General features: G+C 37.7%; 11 protein-coding genes across 11 annotated transcripts; 6 read left to right on the top strand and 5 right to left on the bottom strand.

The window, feature by feature from the left end:
• Positions 1 to 107: 107 nt before the first annotated feature.
• On the top strand, positions 108 to 773 carry C9374_014225 (uncharacterized protein; the record flags this gene model as incomplete). The annotated part of the gene is made up of 1 exon (XM_044690189.1): positions 108 to 773. The coding sequence occupies one exon, from the start codon at positions 108 to 110 to the stop codon at positions 771 to 773; it is 666 nt and encodes a 221-aa protein (XP_044541674.1).
• Positions 774 to 909: 136 nt separating this feature from the next.
• C9374_014224 (uncharacterized protein) lies at positions 910 to 1,536 on the top strand (the record flags this gene model as incomplete). The annotated part of the gene is made up of 1 exon (XM_044690188.1): positions 910 to 1,536. One exon carries the CDS (start codon positions 910 to 912, stop codon positions 1,534 to 1,536), a length of 627 nt encoding a protein of 208 aa, XP_044541673.1.
• Positions 1,537 to 1,828: 292 nt separating this feature from the next.
• On the bottom strand, positions 1,829 to 2,273 carry C9374_014223 (uncharacterized protein; the record flags this gene model as incomplete). The annotated part of the gene is made up of 2 exons (XM_044690187.1): positions 1,829 to 1,981; positions 2,055 to 2,273. 2 exons carry the CDS (start codon positions 2,271 to 2,273, stop codon positions 1,829 to 1,831), a joined length of 372 nt encoding a protein of 123 aa, XP_044541672.1.
• Positions 2,274 to 3,881: 1,608 nt separating this feature from the next.
• C9374_014222 (uncharacterized protein) lies at positions 3,882 to 4,782 on the top strand (the record flags this gene model as incomplete). Its single annotated transcript, XM_044690186.1, has 2 exons — positions 3,882 to 4,169; positions 4,363 to 4,782. 2 exons carry the CDS (start codon positions 3,882 to 3,884, stop codon positions 4,780 to 4,782), a joined length of 708 nt encoding a protein of 235 aa, XP_044541671.1.
• Positions 4,783 to 5,073: 291 nt separating this feature from the next.
• Positions 5,074 to 6,560, top strand: C9374_014221 (uncharacterized protein; the record flags this gene model as incomplete). The annotated part of the gene is made up of 4 exons (XM_044690185.1): positions 5,074 to 5,236; positions 5,576 to 5,947; positions 6,016 to 6,126; positions 6,274 to 6,560. The coding sequence occupies 4 exons, from the start codon at positions 5,074 to 5,076 to the stop codon at positions 6,558 to 6,560; spliced, it is 933 nt and encodes a 310-aa protein (XP_044541670.1).
• Positions 6,561 to 6,888: 328 nt separating this feature from the next.
• On the top strand, positions 6,889 to 8,516 carry C9374_014220 (uncharacterized protein; the record flags this gene model as incomplete). The annotated part of the gene is made up of 2 exons (XM_044690184.1): positions 6,889 to 7,180; positions 7,594 to 8,516. 2 exons carry the CDS (start codon positions 6,889 to 6,891, stop codon positions 8,514 to 8,516), a joined length of 1,215 nt encoding a protein of 404 aa, XP_044541669.1.
• Positions 8,517 to 8,769: 253 nt separating this feature from the next.
• C9374_014219 (uncharacterized protein) lies at positions 8,770 to 10,034 on the bottom strand (the record flags this gene model as incomplete). The annotated part of the gene is made up of 2 exons (XM_044690183.1): positions 8,770 to 9,421; positions 9,478 to 10,034. The coding sequence occupies 2 exons, from the start codon at positions 10,032 to 10,034 to the stop codon at positions 8,770 to 8,772; spliced, it is 1,209 nt and encodes a 402-aa protein (XP_044541668.1).
• A 1,137-nt stretch (positions 10,035 to 11,171) lies between these two features.
• On the bottom strand, positions 11,172 to 12,443 carry C9374_014218 (uncharacterized protein; the record flags this gene model as incomplete). Its single annotated transcript, XM_044690182.1, has 2 exons — positions 11,172 to 11,870; positions 12,018 to 12,443. The coding sequence occupies 2 exons, from the start codon at positions 12,441 to 12,443 to the stop codon at positions 11,172 to 11,174; spliced, it is 1,125 nt and encodes a 374-aa protein (XP_044541667.1).
• Positions 12,444 to 12,537: 94 nt separating this feature from the next.
• Positions 12,538 to 13,695, bottom strand: C9374_014217 (uncharacterized protein; the record flags this gene model as incomplete). Its single annotated transcript, XM_044690180.1, has 1 exon — positions 12,538 to 13,695. The coding sequence occupies one exon, from the start codon at positions 13,693 to 13,695 to the stop codon at positions 12,538 to 12,540; it is 1,158 nt and encodes a 385-aa protein (XP_044541666.1).
• Positions 13,696 to 13,766: 71 nt separating this feature from the next.
• C9374_014216 (uncharacterized protein) lies at positions 13,767 to 14,648 on the top strand (the record flags this gene model as incomplete). The annotated part of the gene is made up of 1 exon (XM_044690179.1): positions 13,767 to 14,648. The coding sequence occupies one exon, from the start codon at positions 13,767 to 13,769 to the stop codon at positions 14,646 to 14,648; it is 882 nt and encodes a 293-aa protein (XP_044541665.1).
• A 256-nt stretch (positions 14,649 to 14,904) lies between these two features.
• Positions 14,905 to 15,588, bottom strand: C9374_014215 (uncharacterized protein; the record flags this gene model as incomplete). The annotated part of the gene is made up of 3 exons (XM_044690178.1): positions 14,905 to 14,966; positions 15,033 to 15,189; positions 15,316 to 15,588. The coding sequence occupies 3 exons, from the start codon at positions 15,586 to 15,588 to the stop codon at positions 14,905 to 14,907; spliced, it is 492 nt and encodes a 163-aa protein (XP_044541664.1).
• Between the last annotated feature and the right edge of the window lie 21 nt (positions 15,589 to 15,609).

Genomic DNA, 15,609 nt, shown 5'->3' with positions numbered 1-15,609 from the left:
ACATCGAAGAGAATGAGCAGCGTTTGCCAACAATAAGCAATGTTTCATCTTCTTGCGCCTCTTCTGTTTCAGGTGATCAGGATGAGCAAGGACTGGCCGATGATGAAATGGAAGAAGAAGAAGCCTTACCTTCCTTCCAAAATATTGCCCAACAAGAGGTCATGAAAAAGAGCAATGCTGATCTTTCAGCTTTGAATAGAGAAAATCTTCTTGAGCAATCTAAATGTTCAGACGACACCACAATGATCACAGCTGATGATGGTAAAACACAAACTATTCAGGCCACTATCACCGAAAAGTTATTACATCAATTCTATCTTGAGACGATTGCAGAGATGAATATTTTCGATCCCTTCTCGAGCGGTCATGACGATCACACACCCATGAGCAATAATAACCAAGAAGAATCAGGTGTTGCCCATATCAGTACGCTCGCTTCTCCAGCTACATCGAGCATGAATCGTACACCTTGCGAGGACCTTAATGAAAATGCCATTGACAGCAGACCACAATTACTTTCAATCAAACGAGAATTGGAACACGAGATTTCTCTGATCGATTCTCAACTCTTTGACTTGAATGAAACGGAAGCGTTTTTGTCAGCTGCCCTCAATCGTTTAGCTGCAGAAAATAGAATTAATAACGCTCTCAAGGATCATGAAGCGTGCAATTTAGAAGAGTTGAAAGAGCTGTCAAAAATTGTTGAAATTGAGGTTGAAAAAAAAGAGTCATCCGAACAAAAACAAGATCATCTCAACCATTGCAGAAAATGATAGTGATAATGCCTTCACCAACTCCTCAATTGCATATAATATTTTACAATTACAGCATCTCATTGATTCTTCGTCCAAAAAACTTGAAGACGTGCAATTTCGTCACAACCAACTAGTCCAAACCAAGAGAAGAAGAATGGTTGAGAAGGCTCATCTCCGAGAGCTTAACAACCAGAGCCTTAGGTATGAGAAAAAAGTCAATTCTGACATTAAAAAAATTGAAGACAAGTATAGCCAAGATTTGAAGAAGGAACAAGATGAGAGTAACATATTAGAGGCCACTGAGAAAATGCTTCAATTCAAAATGCAATTTGTGACAAACGAAGATGGCCAACAATTAATGGAGACTATGGAAAAAGTCATGTCAATGTTGAAAGGCAGAGAGGAGTTGCCTGATGGAAATTATATCAGCGTCACGAGAGCAATTAACTATTATTCTCAACTCAAAGAGGCTGCCGAGAAGAATATCTTCACTGTAGAATACTTTAAAAAGTTTCTGAGAGAGCACAAGGAATTTGGTGTATTCGCTTGTAATTTCGAAGACTATTACTCCCAGCCAACACCTGATCTTTCTTGTGACCGTTCTATTTTTGCTCCTCATGACCATGGCTCAACTATTGTGGGTACGAAGCAAGATATCCAAGATGTTGGCTCAGAAACCTTAGAAAAGTCCACAACCAAATATATACTGGATCCACAGAGAGTCTCTACAATACCCGAGAGGAAATGCCAAAGTTTGAATATGATGTTCTGCATCGAGTAAAACTCCTCTCAACAAGCGTAGTGTCAACCCTAGTGGCACTCGGATTAACAGGTCGCTTTCTCTCAGTAAGAGTGTCATTACAACACCGTTCACATCCCTCACTACAAAATGTATCTTCTCAAAGTGTGAATGTCCCTTCTTCCAATCCTGTTACTTCAAAAGGTAATGCTCAAGATGTGTTGCGAAAGAAGTATGAATGTGCTTTCAAAAGTTCAAGCCTCAAAAAGTCAAAACATTACGTGAGAATAAATGGACTTGAATACGTGTATTCACTTTTTCTGATTTTCTTCCCTCACCTTGTTGACCTTACTAGAGATTGCTGAAAGAGAAATTGTTGAGCATTAATGTTACCACCCTGAGCCTGTGTCAGACTATCTTCAGCAGCATTTGTATTATGAGATTCTTCCACAATATAATCACTTCGTTTTTTCTTTTCATTTTCTCCCTTTGGTTAGAAAATTGAATCGCAATAATTCAATTAATTGGCCGTGCACAAACAAAATCCAATAACAACCTACCACATAAAGTACCAGTCCAACAATAAACCCAATAATAATCATAATATTTCCCAAATTTTGAGCCAACTTGATTCTCTCCGCTTGTTTTTCTTGCTTCTTGTCAGTATTAAATTTCACCTTTAAAAAATCAGTCAACTCTTTTTTAATATTTTGGCATCTTTTCTTGCGCCATCTTTCGATCTTGTTGATAATCTTGAAGTCGTTGTTCGGAATCATCATTTGTTTGCTCTTTCAACACTCTACTGCTTGAATGAGAGAAATTTCTGTTGTGCAACACCAGTGGTGAGAAGGAGGATTGAAAGTCATATTACTTTTAGAGCCCATGATCATGATTACTCCTCTCCGAATAGAATGACTCCTCGACATGAATTGAATATTCTTTATGGAGGAACAACAATCTTCAAAGCGTCTCAGAGTGTTCGAGGATGCAGCATTTTTCTTTTCTATCAATCAAAATGATTGTTTTGAATGAACGCGTTGCAAGGTTTACTCCAAGATAAACCATCATTCTGAAGTGAAATGAAAAAGAGATAAATCTCTTTCTCGATTTACAGTTGGATGAGGAAGAAAAAATGTCTACAAAAAAAGCTCCTCAACAACACCACAACGTAAAAAGATACAACTCAAGTAGATGAAAACAATACTCCCGAAAGTGTATTGGTGGAGTATATTCGAGTGGGACAAACGGAGGAATTGAACAATTATTTAAGGATTATTTAATCGATCCAAATTTTCCAATTTACGACAAGTCTACCTCTACTACAAACGATGCGGAAAAGGTAGTTGTAGACTACCCTTTTACATTGGCAGCTCGGAATCGATTCAACGATGTTGTACAGGTGCTGGTTAAAAACAAGGCCAATATTAATTGTAAAATCAATGGAGATAATGTTCTTCATATAGCTGTTTCCAACAATGACGAAAGCTTCCTTAGAGCAATGCTTGAGGTGGAAGTTGTGCATCCAACGAAAAAGGAAATTGTAAAAAAATAGATATCGATGGTAGGAATGATAAGAACTTGAGGCCAATCGATATTGCTATCAATAATAACTCTACCACTTTAATCAAAATTCTGCTGGAGCATGGAGCTGAATTCGAGTTTGATGAGCCTCTCGAACATTCCAATCATACACTTCTTCATACATCTGCCATAGAAGGAGATGTCAAGAGATTGGCATGCTTGTTGGAGTTAGGCCAGTCTCCTTACAAGAAGGACATGACAACAGGTAGAAACATTTTGCATTTTGCTGTCCTTAATAATAGAAAAGAATTTGTAGAATATTATTTGAAAATGAAACTGGATGTATCGTTGCTGTACTCTACCGACCTTAATGGACAGACACCAATTCACGAATGCTGCAATTTAGAAAACTGGGAAATGTTTGAAGCTTTCATGACAAAATTCAATTTTGATATTAATTACTTGTTTCCAGATGGTCTTTCTCTGCTCCATAGATTTGCATTTATGAAAAACAAGACTTGTGTGACAAACTTGTTGGACTCAAGGCTAGATTAACAATTTGGACAAGTTGGTAACACTCCTTTGCATTGGCCTGTAGTTCAGGATCTATATCGTTAACAACCTACTTTTTAGAGAAGAAACTAAGCTCAAATGATCAAACTGTGTTGGGAATTCATGTCTAATGTGTCATGCTATCATGGCTTTGTGGACATTACCGAGCTACTACTCGAGACAAGAAAATTCAAATCAATATTTTGAACAAGGATCATCGATCACCACTCATGGAAGCAGTTTCAAGAGGTCATTTAAAAATTGTAGAGATTCTTCTTTCTAAGGAGCCATATCCATGAGGAGGACAATAAGGGATGACCAGCCTTCAAATTGCTCTCAACGAAAAAACAAGAGGAGATTGCCCTACTGTTGGTGAAGAAGGGAGCGAAGTAGACCGAAAATATGTAGGCTATGCCAGAGAAGACTCACTCAACGACCGAGAATACATGATTCAAAATCGTGTAGTAGAGAGCAATGAGCAGAGTATGGAGAAGCTTCGAAAGTCAGATCTAGGGTTCAATACTATTTTACAACAAGCCATTGTACTCGGGTTTTCAGGACTGGTCGATGAAATGGTCAAGCTTCCTGAATGTCCACTCGAGGTCCTGACGCCAACGGTGTGAAACCTCTTACGAATGCCATCAAGGTACAAAATATTAAGATGGTTCGCTCACTGACAGGAACTGGTAAGGTAGATTGTAGCTACGATTGACCCTATTACGGTTTTTCGCCACTTATACTCGCTTGTAGTTTGGGTAATTATGAGATTTGTGCTCATCTCGTTTGGAATGCAAGGTTTCCACGAACAGTTGTGAACCTGCCACCAATAAGACAGCACTTCACTATGCGTGCCGTGTTGGAAATCTAGAAATGGTGAAACTACTTGTTGATAATGGCTCTCGAGTTGATGATGTCGATCATCATCACCGAACGCCACTCTTTGAAGCCTGTGAGCATAACCATGGCGATATTGTCGAATATCTCATCGAAAAACAAGCCAATGTTGAGCACAAAGACGACGAAGGGCACACATGTCTTCATACATGCTGCAAACATGGCTCTGTCGCATGTATGACCTCACTCATTGCAAGAGGAGCTGTTCTTAACTCGAAAGATCTTGCAGGTAGAACACCCTTAATCGTTGCGTCACAATTCGGCCAAACAGAATGCGGACGAGTTTTAGTTAAAGCATTTGCATCCATGAAAAAGCACTGACCTTACTGTAAGTTACGCTTGGTGTTATTAATAAACATTTGTGAACTTGGAACTGTTTCCTCTTGTTACTCAGCAAAATTAAAGTGCATTCTAAATCATTACTAGTTTTTGTTGAGGTTGGTGTTTAAACCACGTGAGCATAGCCTGAGTATCAAACACAAAAAAAGACTCCCTCATTACATTGTTACGATAGTAGCAATCAATCCATCGTGCTATCTTTTTTGTTCGCAGAAAGAGCGACATTTAATTTGCTCCGACCCTCTTCACCCATCATCACCACATAACAAAAAAATGAGCAACACTGCACAACGTTTAAAGTCGAGAGGAACCTCCTTCCTCAGACAAGTCAAGGATATTGGTAACATTGCAGTTTCGTCCTTTGATGACATCAAAATGAGTATGGCAAAGGCTACAAATCAAGATCCGGTTCCACCAAAGGAAAAACATGTAAAGAGTAGGTGTATTTGTTTTGATGATTTGGTGTTTGATGAACGTTATTGTTGATTTTTGTATACTTTTGGTGTGTATGATTGGAATGAATGGTGGTAACAATGATTTGATTTTTCGATTTATACAACAATGAATGTGATGATTTGATACGGATTTTGGCCATCATCAAATGTATTACTGCTCTATGTGCTGTTTGATTTGGAAAACTATTCCTCTAAACTTTCACGGACATCCAATCCGATTGATGATAAAATTATCATCATGCTATCCATGACAATAATTATAACAATGCAACTGCTGTCATGATTACTCTGGTTGGCATCTCATTATGATCCAACAATAGAATTAATTCTTGCAACGGAAACTAACAGAGAACTAAATATGGTTGAATTTGCCAAAGCAGTTTGTAGAATTTACAGAAAAAGCAGTGACTGGCTAACAGCTTCTAAGGGCTTGCAGCTACTGCACCGTATTGTTCAAGAGGGATCCACCGAATTTTGTGATGCAATCGTTCAAAACGACCCTGAAAAACGTTTCAACATGTCCAAATTTAAGGATAGACACACAAGCGAGGCTATGGATCAATCTCCACTCGTAAAACAATACTGTAGATATCTTGAGGAGAGACTTATTCTGTACCGTATTTATCAACTCAAGTCATTACTTCCTGATATGACATTGGATGCATACGTGTCATCAAACGACATGAAGGATGGTTGGACTTGACTGAAAGTTTGCTTAGAGCCACAAATGAACTTGTTGAATGTTATGAACTTGTGAAAGGAAAGAAATCCATTCTCAACAATGGAGCAGCTGTTGGATGTTTCACTTTATGTTTGGATGACAGTTTTGTTCTTTACAAATTGTTGAGCGATTGTGCAACCAAAATTTTAGGTATGTTAATTGTTGACATTTAACATTAGTCATCATGATTTCTAACATGGTTTCCCTCACTTGCTATTCCTCTATTCAAATTATTTTCATCTTTGAACAATGTTTTCCTTTTCATCAAACACTTTGCCTGAACATCATAAATAATAGATGATTTCTACAAGATTCCATTATCTCTTGCTAAGAGAGCACTCGAAGTTTACCAGAAATACTGTGGAGCAATGAAACGTTTGGAAAGCATGTTCGAATTTAGCAAAAATGTAAATCAAATCTTCCTAAAGTCCAAACCACCTTCTTTAAAATTCAAACCTGAGAGTGTTTTGGATCCAATGCGAGAATATGTCGAATCACAAGGGGTACAAAGAGAAAACTCACCGGAGATCATTCAGAAGTTCCAACAACTGATCTTTCAAGCATTTTGTCAAAGAATGAATTAGAAATGATCAAACTTTCAACAGAAAATGAAGAAGATACCGCTTCCAACACTAAACCTCGCTCATCCAGCATCAAGAAAATCCTTTCGGATTGGATGAACCACCAAAACAAACCCCAAAGACATCTCCTCGTAGAGGTAGTACTAATACCAACACTACAACAACAACAAGTACTCCAATAACAATGCTGGTGTGAGTTTGGATGACTTACTTTCATTTGACACGCCTCCAGCAATAACCAACAACCAGCAACCAATGGTAATAATTTTAATAACAATCAGCCAAACCGTCAAAATGTCACTCAAACATCCTTAGCCAATTTGACAACAACATGTATTATGGTGGCAATAACTATGGTGGAAATTATGGAGCTAACAATAATTATGGATATGGCGCCAGTAATCAATACGGTGCTGGTTATTCCAACAACAACAATCCATACGGAAACAATCCCTATCCAAACAACAACAATCCATATGGAAACAATAATCCTTATGGAAATAATAATATGGCTTATAATAACATGCAATATCCAAACAATAATCCTTACCAAAACAACAATCCTTATGGAAATAACATGCAATACCCAAACAATAACAACCCTTACTCTCAACCACCTCGAGGTAACAACAACACTGCCAACAACTTTTACTAACAGCATGTTGGTCTGAACAGTCACTTGAATTTGCTGTTAGAAATTGGATTGACATTACTTTGAAACAGTTATAATAAATTATTATTGACATTCCGAAACGTAATTAATTATTATTTGTAAATTTTATAATTTGATTTCTGCATGCGCGACAACACTAAACGGACAAGTTTCGATCATTGTTCATCAAAGTCCGGGAAACTCCTCAACTCCAGTAGTTTTTTAAACAATTTCAAGTGAACAGTTCACATACTCGAAAAAATGGTTGATATTTGTCCGTCGCACAACGCTAGAGGTTTTACTCCACGCGTTATCCTTGCCTTGTTGTTGTTGTGTTTGATTTATTATGGTCGAGCTCTCTCGCAACTGCCACTTCATGTCCAGCAGGATACTTTGATTCTGGAAATATCGAACACCCTTGCTACGAATGTTCCGTTGGTCATTACTGTCCTGGAGATGGTCATTCATACGAGTGTGCTAATGGTACCATTTCCAATCAGATTGGACTTTCAACATGTCTGACATGTGCCAGTCAACGAACAAATTCAGATCACACTGTTTGTCTTCTTCCAGATACTCCTCAAGACGCAAGAGAATTCTCATTGAAACATGTCCTTGAGATTGATAATCACAATCCTTACTTGTATACCACCTTGAGATTCTCAGAAATTGGTGAATCGAATCCATTCCAATACATTCAACTCACGTTTTTAAACAGTCGTGCAGCTCCCATGTTGGTCTATGCTTCGACCGTGACCGGTCAACCATCTCCTCAACAATCCTTCCAATATTTTGCTTCTGGATTGAATGCAACCATTGCAGTTCCAAACCCACGAGGTCGATCTATTGGAGTCATTTTGTATCTTCATGTTGTTTCATTGAATGCAAGGAAAAGTGCAATGTTGGTTCAACCTTACAATTATTTGGATTTGATTTATACTTTGCAACCTGGTTCGAACTTTATTCAAACGAGCAGTGAATTGGCATTGTATAGTGTGGATAATGAGGTGTTATTGACCTATCCAAAGATTCCTCCTAATGCGAATGTGGAATTGCAAATTTCAGCACGAGAAGGATTTAATGACAAGATTTCATTTGTGTTGTGTTATTCGAGCAAGATTCCTCAGAGATTTCCCAATTATTACAATTCTGACACTTTCATTACAAGTTCTTACAAAGAAAATGCAAGTGCTTTGTTGAGAACAAATTTTGGCAATGATGGAGGTTATTTGGCCGTGGCTCTCATCTTTAAACAAACTTTTTGGAACGGAAAAATTAATGTAGACTTTAAAATCATGTCCAAGTAAGGGTTGTGGAGATTGTTAATAAATTCCACATTCTTTAACCACCCGTTGGTAGTGCTGTTGGTCATTAAGGATTTATCTCCATTGCATCTTCATGCTAGGGCTTTGGTATGAAATTTGCAATCTCATTAACAAGAGTATTGACAATAATAATAAATTCAACATGTAGCAAATCGGCAAGAGTCTCGTGTTATATTGAAGTCTCAAAAAAAGTAAAATTTCAATAAATTAGATGTTATTGGTGGATCAATCACTACTACTGATTAGAAATGTAAAAGTTAACAAAGTCCATGGTATACAACGAGGTTCTGTATGCAAAAACGCTCAAATTATCAGGATTCTCTGATTTAAGCTTTTTAAATTCTTCATCTCGTAAAAACAATTGAGGATTCTCACCGGTTTGTGTTTGGTACGAGTTCAGCATTTTCTTAAGCTTGTATTTATCTTCAAACGCTCGTGCAAGAATATATGTTGCCCCATTATAGTTGACACAATCGGATGGTTTCACCTTAAAGACAACATTCGATCGTGATTTTACAATCTTTCCTTCAGAGGATGAGCTCTTTCCTTCCGCAGATGAGTCACTCTCGGTTTTTCTCTTCTTTGGTTTTGGAGCCAAAATTGGAGGTAATGGCTCGCTCAAAGAAGCAGTTGCATCGGTGGACGATGAGGCGGCAGGAGAGCTTGCAACTGTTGATGATTTCGAAGAGGGAGGTGGAGGAGATACAATGGAATGCGATGGTGGTGAAGAGGTGACTCGTTGCCTCAATGACTGTTCATACTTCTCCATTTGTTTTACCATTGTGGAGAGTTGATGTTGAAGGAGACTAATCTTTTCACTCTTTTTCTTGATCACATCTTGATATTTTCTGTTCGCTTTTGTTAATGATTCAATCTTTTCCTCATGTCTGAGAATTTGGGCATAGAAAATTCGAGCCATTCCGCTCAAACTCTTCATGAAAACCTCAGGAGATTCTTGAGTGACAGAAAGAATGGCTCATCACTTTCCGATAATTGACCATTAGTATGAGATTCTTGTTTGGAGAGAGTTGATGGTGACTTAAAATGTTGACTTGGATCTTCATCTTGCATCATTTCGGCCAATTCTTGCTTGTATTTCATATCCAAGTCCTCAATTTCCTTCTCTGTAAATACTCTCTTCTTGGATGGTGTTTGTGGTGTGGTAGATGCTGAAAAAAGACGTGATTCTCGCTTTGAAGATGACGGTGTTGACATAGGTTCTTCGCTAGGTGGGGAATTGAAAGAAAATGTGATGGGTGCATCATGAGCCGATGACATGCTTGAAGCAAATAGTGGCTCTTGTGATGTAGTTCTGGATGAATCAACGACTGACTGTTCGGATTTGGCCTTTTCTTCTTGGATGGTGGTGTAGTAGTTAACGGGAGGAGCACTTGATGATGCAGTCGAAGGATTTCCCGATTTAAGGAAAGCTGTTGAATACATAATATCCTTGTTTTGATCTTCAATACGTTCTTGACCTGACACTGATGATGATAACATATTTCCAAATGTGCAATGAGGGGTCAATACCTATAATATGCAATGATAAAGAACAGTTCTCGTAGAAGTGAGGAAGTACTAGCAAGTATACAGCGGTGAGGATGAAAGTGGTTGGAGTGATACAAGGTGTTTGTTTCAAACTCGGATTGATGATCCAATTTGCTTTTTGAAAATAACGCTTCAAGGTTGAGTAATTGATAAAATTTCAAGCTCTGGTTGCGTATGTATGGGTTAAAACATGAAGACAACCAGAAGAAAGTGGTCCAGTGCAACATCACCATCATCATGAGATGACATCAAATTACCAGGTGGTCCGCAATTATGAACATCAAAGTTAGGTTAAAAAGTTGTATATTTTAGAGATAAATATAAAAGCCGTGGAACTTACAGTTTGTGCTGTTTCAGAGTATGATAGAGCTCGGAACTAGTAAGAGTTGTTTCTCAAGTACAAACAACCAATATTGCTCAAAGTCTAAGCTCCGAACAAAGACGCAATAGCTCTCTTTGAGATGGTCTTGCAAAAGTTTTAAACCCACGATTCGAATCGGAAAATCAAATCTTCAAACCTTGTGTCTTTTGATGAAAACACTGTGAGAATCTAAAGGTTTCTAGGTCGCGTATACAAGCAGATGCTTTGACAATGTGGAAAGAAAAGTCGTGTGTGATGCTTTGATATCAAGCAAAAGTGCTTTTTGAATTTTTTTTAACCACCCTCTTGAGGATTCATGAAGGATCTGCGTTCCATCAAGTTACTTTCTAAAGAGAAACCTTGTAGATCAAGAGGTAGAATAGTAGAAATTTTAATAACGGTTTTTAGAAAGAACGGATGAAATTCAATGTTAAAGTAGAGCTGATGATGATAAAAAACAAGAATCTGAAGGAGAAGACTGTCTATGATGATGGTGCACCAAAAATCTCAAAGGTTTGATTTGTAAAAATATTAATGTGGTTGAGTGTGTTGGTAGTCTGTTGTTGTTGTTGTAGCGAGTGGAGGCGGTCTTTGAGTTGTTGTTTCAACCATTTCAATATTGAAATGATGCAGTGTATGGCAACAAGAATGTAACATCTTCTCATCATCATCCGAGTCTTCAGATCCATTCATCTTCAAGGATCTCTCAACCCCTATTGATTTCCTCTCTAAGGTTTGAAACGATACGAAGTCACCGATTCTAACAAGAAGGGTCCATTCTCGAGATGTGTTTGTCTCTCGAGTTGAATGACTGAAAAGTTGCCCTCCATTAAGGATCCAGGATTCACAATCGGAAGAGTACCAACCAGTGAAGAGGAAGGTCTAAACAAGTGTGTATGTCCATGAATCAAACACACACAACTCGATTGTAATTCGGTTTGCTCAATGAATCCTCGAAGAGCATCGGAACCAGAAATGATTTTAGGACTCGTAATGTCCACTTTCTGGAAGAGAGTAGTATCACAGTTTGCTGGTCCGTTATGAGTCATGAAAATGAATTGATGTGATTGTTGTGCTTGTTGTGGTTGTAGTTGTTGTGGTTGTGGTTGTTGTTGTTGAGGAGTTTCAGTCGTCGTCATGTGTGATGGTGGTTCGGATGATGAGGATGATGGAACTTGACGGAATGCTTTCATTCTCTCAATTAATTGTGAGAGCTCATTGCCAAATGCTTCATCGGTGGAATGAGGATAGCCTTTCCATGCTCGTGTCGATGCAAGTTCTGGAGGTGAAATGTGGAATGAAGGAACACTTCCACCAAATCCTGCCAAATACAGGCCTTCTCTCAACTCAACAATGGAATTGTGAATGAGGTGAATGTTTTCATTGGGTTGAGTGAGTTTGTTTTCGAACATGGCATCTGGATCATGCTGTTGCAACAATATTCAATATGAAGTTATATTGGTTAATCATTCATGAAGGGTGAAAATGAAAGAATGGGACGAGATGTGAATTCATAATTGACATGAATTAAGGTGAGAAGTTTTTGAAAATGTTGATTCGTCATTAACACATACATTTCCTGGAATTAAATACGCCTTAGGTGCAAAGCTCAACATGCCTTGTGCAATCTTCTCCACATTTTTGAGTGATTCTAATTGAAATTCTTTACTCTTGTATTCTTCTTTTGTCTTGATATTGACAATATCGCCGGGACAGAGAACGATGTCGACTTTTACTTGATTTTTGTCCAGAATTTTCCTCACTCTTTCAAAGTAAATGTCATAATTGTGAATGTCACTCATGATTAATATGGAGAGACGTTCAGGTTGAGTACTACTACTACTACTTGATGAAATGTTGTCTTGAATTATTTCGGAAGAAGATTCTTTGAGTTTTTTCGAATGTTCTCTGCTATCCGATTTTTCATTGTTGACATTTTCTTCATCGAGCTTTCGTTTTAGAGAGGGTTCTGATGATGAAGCTTGTTCTTTGTTTTGCATATTTTTTTATTATTGAAATCTTAGTGTTGTTCCGTTTTCACACTGCGCTCCATCCATGTAATTACACTTAACAACATGAATTTCACCGCGTCAGTTATTTCTGTTGTTGCTGAGTGTTTGTAAATATAATTTTCTTTCCCATTCCTTGAAGCTCTTTGAGTGGCATCTTTTTTAATTGTTGTCGATAGGCCATCTTTTGTTGTTTTTGGATTGCTTTTTTCGAAGAACCAGGTTTTGCAATGAATTTGTTTTCTTCCTTTGATTTCTTTAGGACCTTGTCCATGTGTTTCTTTCTCATTTGTTTTTTGCTCTGTTTAATATCTGTAAGCGCCTTTCTAAGCTCTTCGGTGTTAGCAGCTTGTACCGTTATTTCCTTAATTTGAGAGGAAGCTTTTAAGACTTGTTCATTGTTAGATTTTGTCATGACAAGGTCTCTTTGATGTGAAGATGTGTCAGAGTCAGTGCTGGCGTCAGATTCATCCTCTACTTCTTCTTTACGAAATGCTGTAGACGAAGATGAAAGATCGCTGATATTGTCCATGTAATTATTTGCAGCATTGTTATGGTGCTTAATCATCAATGTGCTAGCGTTCGCTTCAAATGGTCGTAGCTTTCCATCCAAAATTCGGAAATGTTTCTTAATGGAATTCTCTCGAGACACAAAGCCTTTAAATATTTCCAATTTTTGCTGCTCAATCGACCGTAACGTGATTGAAGTCTTCCAAGATGGATGTATGGTGTCAATAGGTACAGGAATATTACTTTTTGTGAGATTGAATGGTGTATGGGAAGGAGTGATAAATATATGGCTAGCAGCAGAATTACCGTTTTGAATATTATTATTTTCTGATGATACTATTATTTCATCATTATTAATTGTACTCGGTGATGACGAAAGTGAATTAACTTTTGAAAAATTGGAATCATCCTCCTCTTCCTCATCATCATTCAAATCCGAAATAAAGACGCTACTACCAGATGATTGTGTCTTATTTCCGGGTGTTATTGAATTTTTAGTATCATCAATTTCATCTTCACCACTTTCATCCAGTAATACAGACTCTTCAACTTGATCATTAAAAATTGAATTTAATTCATCATCATTCATCACTCGTTCATCCTCTTTAGATCCATTCTCATCCACAAAAAAATCATCCTCATCTTCTTGCAACAAATTATTTCCAAAAGTAGATGAATGAACACCATCATCCTCTTCATCACTGCTACTTTCAACATCTCCGAGAGAGGACATGAACACAGAAGCTCCAGTTCTTCCCTGATTCAATTTAGACATTTTTAATGTGTGGTTCAACAATTTTAAAAATGCAAGAACAACAAGAAGGTGAATCATTGTTGAACCGAATTCATCATTATCGGGATGATCATGTCGTCGGAAATACCACTTCTACTAACACACATCAACAACGTGCTAATGAAAATTTAACCAGTGAAAATAATCATGAACAAGTTGATAACAATGACTCGGAGGAAGTATCGTTACATGTAGAACATTTTACCGAAGCACATCCTATTAACACTGGTGCGGAAGAGGAAATATCACATGACGAACAACAATATTCTAACCCTCAAAGTGGAGGAGTTAGAAAAGGCTTATTCGGAAGACGTGCATGGGACGATCAAGTCTATCAACAACGTGCAGCTGAACGTTTGGAACGAGAAAAAGGTGGAGTAGATACCGATGAAAAAAGAAAAGTTGTACAAACTCGTTCCGAGTCTCTACAGAGAAAACCTCTTCAAGCTCGTGAATCAAGATTGTTAAACTTATCGGATGAAAAACTTATTGGAAAGAAGGGAGTTATTGATGTGACTGCAGAAGGAAAGCATATCATGCCCAACTCAAAAACTCTCATTAAAAAGAAGAGCACAAGGGAGGAAACGATTCAAAAAGTAGATCCAAACGAGTTGGCAGGATTCTATTGTAGTGTTTGTGATCGAAGCTTTAAAGATTCTGCTAGCTATGTTGACCATTGTAATTCAAAGCCTCACTTGTCTAGATTAGGAATGACTAATAGAGCTGTTAAAGCATCTGCAGATGACGTGAAAAGAAAACTGCAAGAAATTATTGATGCCAAAAAGTATGAGCAAGGAAGATCTCCTCATTCTGTATCATCGCTGACAGCTTTGGCATTGAGCCGGCTTAAAAGCTCCAAGAATAATGGAACCGATGAGGTAAACAAAAAGTAGATCTCAAAGAGCATGGGTAAGAATCTTATCCTAATGATGGAATGTCACCTGTTTGGTGTCTGTTGAGTTTGATTGTGCGTTGGTCTTCACATGGATTGTCTGCCACAGATCAACGGAAATGCCGACGAATGTTTATTGAGAGAAGGTAAACTTCAAATTTGAAAGAGTTCTTCATATGTCATCTTTGAACCCAACACCAAGTTTGAACTAATTTGACAAAATTTTTTTATGTTTTATTGAAACACTAATGTTACATTTATGCTTCTTCGCACCACTTGTTCTCTTCTCTTATCTTTGCTTCCTCTTCAGGAGTGAAATCTGCTCATATACATCGGGAGTAAAAACGATCAGCTATCATTAAAATTTCATTGAAACACCACTTACCATTTTCAATACCAAACATTTCACGAATTTGCTCTGGTGATTTACCCTTGATCATCGATGCAACCTTTGCACATGTAAGATCTAAGAGATCCTTGATGTTCAAATAGTTGGCAGCCATGATGAGTTCGATCAAGAGAGATTGATCAATTTCCAAGAACTATGGATGTCGAATCATCAATGAGATAAAAATAAATGACATCACCAAACATGTTGAGCATGCAGACATCATTGGGTACCATCATCACGATGAATAAAATATACTCTATTATATCATCATACATACCTTCTTGTCCCAATCACAGATAACATCCTCAATTTTACCCTTCAAAGGCTTTTCAATTTCTTGGGCTGGTTCCTTGTGGTGATATTGGCAGTATTCAATAACCTTTTGCAATGGTTTAGAATCAACGTTTGGAACTGGGATGATTGGGCAATCGTCTTCATCACCTTCTTCCAACATATCTTTCACGAGTCCAGACATGAGAATAACATCTCTGTCGACCTTGAAAGATTGCTTATCCTTGGATTGTAATTCGACTTGCTTGGCTTCAGACATTTTATTTTGTTGTTGTGGGTG

This window comes from Naegleria lovaniensis (assembly GCF_003324165.1).
Source record: "Naegleria lovaniensis strain ATCC 30569 chromosome Unknown tig076, whole genome shotgun sequence".
NCBI classification, from domain to species: domain Eukaryota; phylum Heterolobosea; class Eutetramitea; order Acrasida; family Naegleriidae; genus Naegleria; species Naegleria lovaniensis.
The sequence above is the reverse complement of the archived record's forward strand: the minus strand, read 5'-3'. Positions and strand labels throughout refer to the sequence as shown.